A 10,992-nucleotide genomic window follows, 5' to 3' on the forward strand; every position below is an offset into this window, starting at 1 on the left:
CGCACGTCGATCCTTTGACGAGGCAGTTTCCAGCGTTCCGGTCAACAGGCAGGATCAAGTATATTAAGTTTTAATATTGTATTTTACATTTTCCTAGAGTTTATTGTGGATAAGACCAATCAATTTTTTAAATGGTTTAATGTTTTTGTTAAAATGGGCAAAATGAATATTTTAAGGGAGTCTTAAATGAGTTTCATGTTTTGTAAATTACATATGATCTAGAATAGTAAAGAATGATTAATATATATAAAGTTTATTTTATAAATTTTCAGATAGACGACGTTACTATGTAATTAAAAAATAAATAAATAAATTGAGTGGCCAATAAATTAATCTAAAATTAAACTAAACTTTTATAATTTATCAAAAAATTTGAGAAATATAATTTGTTGGATACACATATTCTTTATAGAACTAAATCTTATTTAAATATTTTAAAACTTAATCTACCATAAGATGAAAATACTATAACATAAAATATTAAAAAGTAAGATTTATTAAATAAAAATCAATTTGTTTTATAAGAATTAAAAGTATAGACAAGTCTAAATAAAATATTAGAACATGTGAACGTTTGTACTGCTTTTAGTAACAACAAATGAAGGAAAGAGAATGCAAGGAGACAAAGTTCCAGATGTATCAGTCACACAGTGTTGCAATTACAAAACACTTTACTTCCTCTCATTCATTTCTTCTCTGTCTCTTCAATTTCCCTCTTCAAACACCAAAACGGTCAAATTTTCAACATCCCAAAAACTCCACCGTCTTCCATCTTCTTCTTCTTCTTCTTCACACACTCTGAAATTCCACACATTAACACAAATCCAAATCCAACCCATTTTTCTTCCTTCATCTCCTTCACTTTCCGATCACTCTCCCACAATGTCCACATCAAACAGCCTTGTTCTTCCGCTCCTCCTCCTACTGGGTCTCTCGCCGCTCTTCGAAGCCGCCAACGGCGGCACTCCGCCGCAGGAGCTGTGGTGTGTGGCGAAGAACAACGCAGAGGACGCGTCGCTGCAGGTCGCGCTCGACTGGGCCTGCGGTGCCGGCGGCGCGGACTGCGGCCCAATCCAAAACGGTGGGCCCTGCTACGACCCTAGCAGCGTGCAGAATACGGCGTCGTTTGCCTTCAACGACTATTTTCTCAAACACGGCATGACTGACGATAGCTGCAACTTCAACAACAACGCTGCCGTCACTTCCCAGAACCCTAGTGAGTGAAAAACCCATTTCTCAATGTGGAACAGTGAAAATAGTGTCTTGAGATTCCGTTTGGGTTTTAAGCAGAAGACTCATTCTTTCTTCTTTTTGGGATTTTTTTTTCAGGTTTTGGCAACTGCAAGTTCCACTCCGGGTAAATTGAGCTTAAATTTATTTTATTTATTACGAATTTCAGTTTTTTTTAGTGTGAAGGTTTTGAGCTCAGGAGTTTGGCAAATAAAGAAAGTTTTGATTTTGTTAATTGAACATTCGTATACGTTTATGCATTGATGAACTGAAACCATTGGATGAAGATAGAAAGGTTTGCATTTAAATACATATTTTAAGTTTGATCTCATCTTCTTCTAATGGATCTCATTAACCAAATGGGTGAACGAGGAAATCCCCTGAATGCAGGTTATCTCATTGATATTTTCAACACATTCATGATTTGTTATGTATGCACATAATATTGACGAGTTTTGATTTTTATTTCAAATTTGTTACTATATTCTTGAAAGTGAGTTGGATCCTGACTTTTAGACATGCTCATTGGTTGTGCAGCATGACGGGGAGCAATGGGAGTTTTTCTGGATCGACGCCTTCTTCTTCTGTTGGATTGGGACCAAGTGAAGATTTGAGTGGGTGCAGGAAAGTTTCCTGGGGGTGGTGGTTATGGCCTTTGATGTTTATGGTTTCTGTTTTTTGATCATAGAAGGTGAAACTGAAAATAGCCCTTGATCTGATAGGAAATTGCACGAGAGAAAGTTTTGCTTGTTCACATTTCAGGTTAGGCATCTTAGGAATATATATCGAAATTTTGTGTTATGGCAACCTGTCAGAATGAATGTATCTGTTTTGAAGAGATTTGTGCCTCGTTGAGTTTTGGTCAATGCTTTATTGAAGTATGTTCTAATTATGGGGTTTAAGTTATGAGGAAGAGAATTACGAATTAACCCTAATCCCTCGATCGATAAATTTAGTCCAAATATAGTTTTTTAGACTCCCTTTCCTTAAACATATTATCTAATGCATTTGACCTGATTTTTTAAAATTAATATATTTTAAAAAAAAAGATAAGTAGATCCATTTTGCTGAAAATAAGACCTATGCTTGTTCCTGTGTCCAGCTCCTATTTTCTTTGCATAAGTAATTCGCAATGAGATTGAACTACTCATGATTCACAATCTTAATATGGTACAGTGACTCTGGTCATTGTTTGAATTTCTCTCTTCATGATTCAGAATCTTAAAAGGTTCTTTTTTTCCGTTTTTCATGTTGTACTATCGTCTTATGCCACTATTCTATATTGACTTAAAAATTTCTCCATACACACGTATGCTTGTATTTACTTATGCTCTGTCATTGCTCATAGACCGTAAAAACTGCTCCTTGGGAAGAAAGAATATAATGATGAAAGAACGGAGATTTATTTTACCAAATGGTGCAACTTTGAGTTCAGTGTATATTATGGAAATGGAGAATTTCTTTTTTAGGTAATTCTTACGTTATTCGTCCCTACATTTAAGGTAAATATTAATTTAGGACACTGATTTAAAAAAAAAAGGTAAATATTAATTTAGGACACTGATTTAAAAAAACAAATTGGTTCCTATGTTTTTTTAAAGTATATTTAAATTGATATTTTCCATTAAGTCTCATCTTAGGGTTTCAATGTGGCAGAGAGATGTGACACAAACTGAAACTCAATCCACCATGAGGCTGGTTTCTTGGGTTCTGTGGCGATGGGTGTTGGCATGTTCGAAGATGGCGATGATGCATTGCTGCGGTGGAACTCCATGCTCCTCTCACTCACCCTCACACTTCTTGCTCTTTTGCTCCTCTCTCTACAAAACTGCTGCCACACCAACACCCCTGCATCCCTTTATTTAATACCCACTCCACTCAAATTATTCTTCTTCTTAACTCCCTTTTCTTCTTTCATTCTTCTTTTATCAATTCCTCCACACCACACATTTCCTTCCAATCTCTCAACTCTTTTACTCATTTCTCCTATTTTTTACATTTTGCTATTCCAACTTTCCAATTTCAATATATAAAAACCTTATTTTTAAATCACGAAAACTGCAAAACATCATTCTAACGGTATTGGATCAGAGCGCGTAGAGATCAGTGTCCGATGGTCGGACATCAACGTCTGCGTTAAACAGGTCAACTCGGTCGTCGGGTCGAGTTGATGGGCTACATGAGTGGGCTCCAGGTATGTGTATATTGACTCTCATTCATGGATCTATAGGCGAGAGCAGGAGCAGATCCAGCAAGAAACTAAAGTCTAACAGGAAAGACTGATGGTAGAAGCTAAAACCGAGCAGGAGAAGCTCGAGCTGTGCAAGATCAACTGATGGTGGAGATAGATGTTTCACGAGCAAATAATGAGGAATTGCATAAGACCAACGAGGACTTGCGCAAGAGTCTACAACATGATTAATGCTCCACAAGTGAGCGAGGTTTGAATGTGCCCCTAAGAGCTCGTCCCTAACCATTCTCACAGACGATCATGGACGAGCTTGTGCCACCACACTACATCACGCCCAAGATCATTTTCACGGGGGTAGATGAAGTGAGTTGATTTTAGGATTGTTCATTTTTATGGTGTGGCACTTTACTTGGATTGAGATTTTAAGCAAGAATATGGTGAAAACTCTATGAAGATCCCCACTGGACACGAACTTAACCAAGTGGTTAAGTAAGTGTGAATGTTTACTTCACAAAAGCAAAAGGAAAAGACAATTACAAGGTGAATATGATGCCAATTGGTGCATAATTAAAGAACATGAAAAGGAAAACCAAATAAGAATTGTCGAATGGAAGAATGAAGCAAAACAAGAACATAACATAAGAGTAAAAGTGGAATGAAAAATGAAAGAAGAGATAAGGGAAGGAAAAAGCTTATGTGATGGATTGAGAATGGAATCACGCCACTTGGAGTGTGGTTGGCCTCCAAGATAACTGTTGCTAGCCGCCACTTGGAATGTGGTTGGCCTCTAAGATAAGTGTTGCTAGCCGCCACTTGAGAGCTCCCAATTACTCACAAGATAAGACCTAAAGGCTAAGAGGAATCAAGCCTTATTAATTAACACCTCACACAATTTGTGCAGAGTAATTTTTCCTCTATTAATTTCAACATGTAGAATACAATGGGTAGGCCTCCTATTTATAGGGGAATGAGCCTTGGAAAACAAGCAAGAGGGGTAGGATGGGAAAAAGGAAAAAATGGGTTGCCTTAGGGTTTGACTAAGTCAATCCCGCATCCTAGGCTTGCCCTTCTAGAAACTAGGTCAAAATGTCTTTCTAAAGGGCTAGGAACAAGCTAAAATGATACCTACACCCCTATTATGCTAAATGCACCTTATTCTAGCCTATCTTTGCTATTTGGACCCCTAAAGTGAGTCCAATTTATTTACATAACTTTTCTCTTATGGAAAAGACCATAAGGAATAACTTATGATATTCTGGTTTATAGCTTCTTCTTCTACTGATGCTTTCTCGAGGTTTGGTGGGGCCCAATTTTGTATACTGAGATGACTGACCTTTTTGTGAGGTGCTTGATGTGTCCTTAGTCATCTGCTGGTTGCTTTGGTTTGTATCAGTAGAAGACCCTAAAAACCATCTCACGACGTTCAATACCCAGATGATTATTTCTGGGCAAACAGATGTTATCCATTGCAAGATGTTCATGGGTACATTCACAGGTACAACCCTGCAGTGGTTTAGTGGGCTTTCTGATGGCCACATCATCTCTTTCGACCAGTTTTCCAAGTTGTTCAGGGAACAGTTCTCTGTCAACCAGGTCAAACCTCCGATTTTATATGACCACTTCAACGTGAAACAGAGGCAAGGTCATGTGAGTTGATTTTTAGATGGTTCCATTTTATGGTGACACTTTACTTAGAGCTGGGATTTTAGCAATTTATGATGAAAACCTAAGAAAGATTCCCACTGACACGAACTTAACTGAATGGTTAAGTAAGTGTAAAGGTTCACTTCACAAAGACAAAGATGAAAATCAATACAAAGTGATAGATGGAATACAATGAAGAATGGAAATAACAATGAGGTAAACATCAATGGTGGTCATGGCCGAACCAAATGATGAACCATAAGCATTTAGCAAAAACAAAAGAAAGACATATATGAAATGGAAATGAATTGAAAAAGAGTGGAAGAAGAGTAGCTTATGGAGTGGTTGTGAGAGGGATTCACGCCACTTGGGGTGTGGTAGCCACCAAGATGAGTGAAGGGCCGCCACTTGAGAGTCTCACACCACTTAAGATAAAACCTAGCCAAGAGGATTCAAACCTCACACAATTTGTGCAGAGTAACTTTTTTATTCAAAATTAACATGTCATACATGGAGTAAGGCACCTTATTTATAGGAATGGGTGCTTTGGTGGCCAAAAAAGGCAAGGGTAGGATGGGAAATAAGAGAGGGGTGGCTTAGGAGGGTTGACTAAGGTCAAAACCGCACCTTTAGGCTCTCCTTCTAGAAACTAGGTCAAAAAACCTAATTCTAGGTGCCTTGTCTTGAAAAGGTGGGCTTGGATCAAGCCCATTTCGCTATCAACACTCATATTCATGTTAAAGGCACATATTCCTATCTTGCTATTTGGACCCCTTAAGTGAGCCCAATTTATTTACAACTTGTTTTATTCTTAAGAAGACCAGCAGGAAGAACATAAGATGTTCTAGTTTGTGTCCATTTCTCCCTCTGGTGAGGTTTGCTAGATCCTTGGTGAGGTCTTCACTTGATTGTTGAGATGACTTGTTATAGTGTGCATCCTTGGTCATCTCCTTCTTGGCTTGGTTTGTGTCAAGGGGAGTCTTTGAAAAACTACTTAAACAAGTTCTGGGCGTTTACAGTGAAGCTCCAGACCCATGATGAGGTCGTGATGGTCAACGCCTTCGAAGGAATCATGACAGGACCATTAGCGACTCATTGACCAGGAATCCGACAGAGACATTCACCGAAATACAACGGCGGGTTGTCTCCCATATCAACGCAGATGAGGCTGTGTTCGTGAAGCACAACAGCTCATATTCAGGGCAGACCAAGCCCAATAAGGGTAGCCGATCTCGAGCTCTGAGGGTCAACGAAACTTCGATCGAGAAGAGAACAGACTCGAGGCACCCGCCATACCCAACCAGGAAGAACGTGCCCAAGACAAAGGCCTGAGAAGACTTGGCATTTCAACCCAAATTTCGAGTATCTTACAAGGAATTGCTGAGCGTGCCAGAGGTCGTGGAAAAACTGAGGTTTCCTCATAAGTCTGACAGGAATCTGGGGCCACGAAAGGAGGTCTAGTGCGAATTCCACAAGGGATTTGGGCACGACGTTGAGTGATGTATAGCTCTGGGTTACCAATTGGCGGGCTTGGTGAAGGACAAATTCTTGAAGGAATACCTTGAGATGGTCCAGGAAGAGCTGAAGAGAGAGGTTGCTCCCAGGGACCAAGCACATGAGATACCGGTCCATGGGGAGCTAAACACTGTCTTGGGAGGATTTTCTGGAGGAGGGAGCTCTACTTCCAAGCGTAAGAGATATGCGAGAGCAATGATGACCGTGGAGGCAAGAAGGCCTAACCATCCACTAGAGTCCGCTCTCTGTTTTACGAGCTCTGACCTGCAGGACGTGGTTCCTCATGAGAATGATCCAGTGGTGATATCCGTGCTAGAATTATAGGCCTTAAACAAGATGGGGGCGAATTGTTTATGAAAGATTTTCGCAAACTTTGAAGGTAGAGTGAAAGACAATGGAGAAATAATCAATTAGAAAATTGTTTAGCTAATTTGAAAACTATTTTTAATATGATTGCAGAAAATCAACCTACTGTTTTTACGAAACAATTAGTTGTTTTTATGAGTAGTTTATAAAAATAAAGTCAAAGCAGTTTAAAGAGTGTAAGGATAGAGAGATTTACATAAAATGTTTATACTGGTTCACTCTAATTCATTTTGTAATCAACCCTAGATTATAAGCTACACACACCAAGAGTGATGATCTTGAACCCCTAAAGAACACACACCACTCTTTGGCAAACACCACACCAAGAATGTTGATCTTGATCCCCTCAAGAATACACAACACTTCTTGGCAACACAAGTACAAAAATACAATTATCAAGAAAGAAGGGAATAGAATACACCTGGATAAATCACAAGATCAAAGTTTAGAATACAAGACCCAATCTTATTCCACACTTGAGATTATCCAAAAGCTCTTTGAAAACTTGAAAACTGTTTTTGATTGATCCTCTCACTTTGTTAAGGCATAGGAGCGTTAAAACAACCTTTTTATCTTTCAATCAAATAGTTAAAATAGTTAAAACAAAAAACCAAACACTGTTGGAATCATTTAAAACAAAAAAAAACACTTAACAAAATTTTGTTATGGTTTTCACAAAAACAATCGATTGATTTCTGTTTGACAGCAAAAGCTAAGGCAAATAAGTATATATTTTTTTCTATAATTTAATTGGAAATAAATGTTTGTTTAATATATTTTAAAATTGTCTCTTTTTATAGATAAGATTTTAAAAGTATTAACTGTCTTTCAGTCCCTCTATATTTATGAAAAATTAGTATATAAAATAAAATATGGAAACGATGTAGTCAAAATTGGGATGTGATATATCGAAAATAATTTTTTAATCCTTAATAACAAGTTTACGAAGTAAATAATTGTTTATATAAAATTTCCCTAATAATATTTATTTATTTAAACACTTTTTTCATTAAGATGTATATTATCAAATGAAATTTGTAATATTTAATATTTTTAGATCTGAATGTTTCAACCATTCATCACTTTCAAAAAAAAAATTAAATTACCGCTATTACATTTACAATTGTTATGTGTGAAATATTAATATAATTATTTTCTTTTTTTTATAATTGATAATAATAATACTTTATAGTTAATATCTAATTAATTAGTTAATATTAATTTGTTTTCCTTTGATAGAATGGTGATCCTAAAATTAATTTAATGACAGTAAAAGTTAGTTATTTGTATGATGGTAAAAAAAGTTAGTTATTCGAATTAGTTATATTTCTTATCATATATTAATTGTAATATTTTTTATATAAAATTTGTTAAAATCATATAACTATATATTATTGTACAAATTAGTTCTATTTTCTTATCATATATTATTGTAATAATTTTTATCATATAAAATTTGTTCAAAATTCATAGAATTATGTTGGTTAAAACATTTTTTAATGCATCCCATAATTTTATTATTATACTTGATAAAATTTATCCAATAAAGAAAGAATTCTACTAATACCATTATTAATATTCACATTTTGATTTTTTTATTTATATATATTCATATTTAATATTAAAATCCGAATAAACAATGTCATAGTTAATACACTTATATTAACAATATAAATTTATAGTACCTTATGAATAATAAAAAAAATACACTTATTATTTTCTTACATGCGTATTCTTATTAAAATTAAAAAAAAAACTTATTATCATTGCTAAGTATTATAATGTTTTTTTAAACTAAATTTATACTGACTAAATTATGGTACCGAAAGAGAATGCCTGAAAAACCTAACTCAACCACTGATTGGATCAAGTTGAGGAAACTATTGAGTAAATATTTGTAAGCCAAAATTATATCTTCACTAATTGTAAGGCTGCGTTGTGACTAGAATTTACACAATTTCAAATCAACACAGATTTGGCGAAGTCTTAGTCTCATAGATAAAACTTCTTCTCAACAATGCCTTTATTTTCTCTTTCTCTCGATCACACAACTCTGGTTCTTCCATAGAAAACTCAACATAACAAATCTCAACGGTTTTAGGTGGCAGACACACCAATGACATATCTTTTGTTCTTGGCAAAGTAATTGCTTTCGTCAAAACCTACAAAATAATCAAGGAAAAACGCAACCTTGCACAAAAATATAAGACAGAAACTTATAATAAGAATAATTATTAATCATCGTTAAAATCAATGTCATTTTTTTTTCTTCGCAAAGCAATTGCTTCCATAAAAAACTACAAAATAAACCAGAAGAGAGGTAACCTTACACAAAAATAAGGACAAAAACATACAATAAAAATAATTATTAATCATTATTAAGATTAAGCACAACAAATTCAACTGCATTTCAGCATAACACCGTAGCATATAAACTAAATAAAAACTAAACTAATGTTACACTACAATTTATGCCCATTTCCAATGGCAACCCCCAATCATATTATGAAGAAAAAGAACTAACCATACATCGTGTTACTTGCAATCTTGTGAGTCTTTTTCTAAGCCCTGATTAAGAAAATGAAACCCAAAGATTTCACGTCATTGATCGATAATTGAAAAATCGACCTTGAAGACACTAGTACTGGGGTTGACCACTGCGACATTCATAGCTCTGCATTAAAACGAACTACAACATAAGAAAGACTCCACATTTTCAATTTCAGAAGAAAGTTCCACCTCTCCACTTTACCTTTATCCCCAAAGGACACAACATCTTTTGTCGTCAACGAAAACAACCAAACCGATGACGACGACTTTCTCGAGCCTCCATTGTCTGGATCGGGTTCTGGATTAGGAAAGACGCGGACATTGTCGTCGGTGAGGCAAAAGGAGCGAAGGTGGGGTCGATAAGGAGAGACAACGCCAACCAGAAAAACAATTTGAATATATTTAAGGAAGAAGATAGAGTGAGGAAGATGGCAGAAAGAAGAACGGTGATAAAACCCAACAAAATCAAATTGAGAAACAACCGTCTTGTGAAAACTCTGAAAAAGTGAAAATATATTTTTCAGAAAACTAAATTTAAATGACAATTAAAACAAGAAAGTAATGTACCAATCTCTCCACTCTCCTGTAAGTTAAATGATAACAAATAAAATAAAATATTAAAATTAAAAAACTGCTTTATTAACTTCTGAAATTATAAAATGTCTAAATAACCAAAATAAATTAATAAAATAAAATATGAAGTAAGGATAAAATAGGAAAAGAATTTAGTGAATATCTTGAATTTTTTATTTAATAGAAAGGAGATCACTTTAAAACAGAAAAGTAACATACCAATCTCTCCACTCTCTTAAATGACAACAAATAAAATAAAATATTAAAATTAAAAAACTGCTTTATTAACTTCTGAAATTATAAAATGTCCAAATAGTCAAAACAAGTTAATAAAATAAAATATGAAGTAAGGATAAAATAGGAAAAGAATTTAGAGGATATCTTGAATTTTTTATTTAATAGAAAAGGAGATCACTTTAAAATAAAAAAGAAACTTACCAATCTCTCCATTCTCCTGCTAATTAAATGACAATAAATAAAATTGTACTGGACCAGAGCGCTCAGAGCTCAGTGCTCAGTGGTCGGACCTCGGCACCCGCTATAGTCAGGTCAGCTTGGCTCTTGGGCCAAGTTTACCATGTGATTGGCCCCCAGATGTATGTATTAGTCCCTTTTTCCTATAACCCTTTATGCAAAAAGGCCTAAGCGGTTAGCGAGGGGTAGTTTTGGACCTAGGGGTGTGCTTAGCGCGCATGGGGTTTAGTTTAAGTAAATATTTTCTTTTAAACCTAAGCCCATGTGTGCTAGGGCACGTAAAGGTTAGGTTGCATGTATTCAGAAGAAGAGTGTAGCGCCACGCTGAGGGTGGCTACGTAAACAGATTGGACCCCTGATGTTGGTACATGAGTTGGTACCTTGGTAGTTATTCTATTATTATTTATGCATTCCATGGAGGAAAGATTCCATTCTGTTGCAACACCGTG

At 35.5% G+C, this 10,992-nt stretch overlaps 1 protein-coding gene across 1 annotated transcript; it reads left to right on the top strand.

Moving 5' to 3' along the window:
* The first annotated feature begins 586 nt into the window (after positions 1 to 586).
* On the top strand, positions 587 to 2,068 carry LOC137830722 (glucan endo-1,3-beta-glucosidase 4). The gene is made up of 3 exons (XM_068638215.2): positions 587 to 1,216; positions 1,330 to 1,357; positions 1,768 to 2,068. The coding sequence occupies exons 1-3, from the start codon at positions 613 to 615 to the stop codon at positions 1,910 to 1,912; spliced, it is 777 nt and encodes a 258-aa protein (XP_068494316.2). The 5' UTR covers positions 587 to 612; the 3' UTR covers positions 1,913 to 2,068.
* Positions 2,069 to 10,992: the final 8,924 nt, after the last annotated feature.

This window comes from Phaseolus vulgaris, chromosome 11 (genome assembly GCF_051622355.1).
Source record: "Phaseolus vulgaris cultivar YP4 chromosome 11, ASM5162235v1, whole genome shotgun sequence".
NCBI classification, from domain to species: domain Eukaryota; kingdom Viridiplantae; phylum Streptophyta; class Magnoliopsida; order Fabales; family Fabaceae; genus Phaseolus; species Phaseolus vulgaris.

Bases quoted from the DNA above. Each gene is read 5' to 3' on its own strand.
- LOC137830722 (XM_068638215.2), top strand. From the start codon at position 613: ATGCAAGGAGACAAAGTTCCAGATGTATCAGTCACACAGTGTTGCAAT. The intron at 1,217-1,329 runs GTGAGTGAAAAA...TTTTTTTTTCAG, and splicing joins CGTCACTTCCCAGAACCCTA to GTTTTGGCAACTGCAAGTTC. The intron at 1,358-1,767 runs GTAAATTGAGCT...TTGGTTGTGCAG, and splicing joins AACTGCAAGTTCCACTCCGG to CATGACGGGGAGCAATGGGA.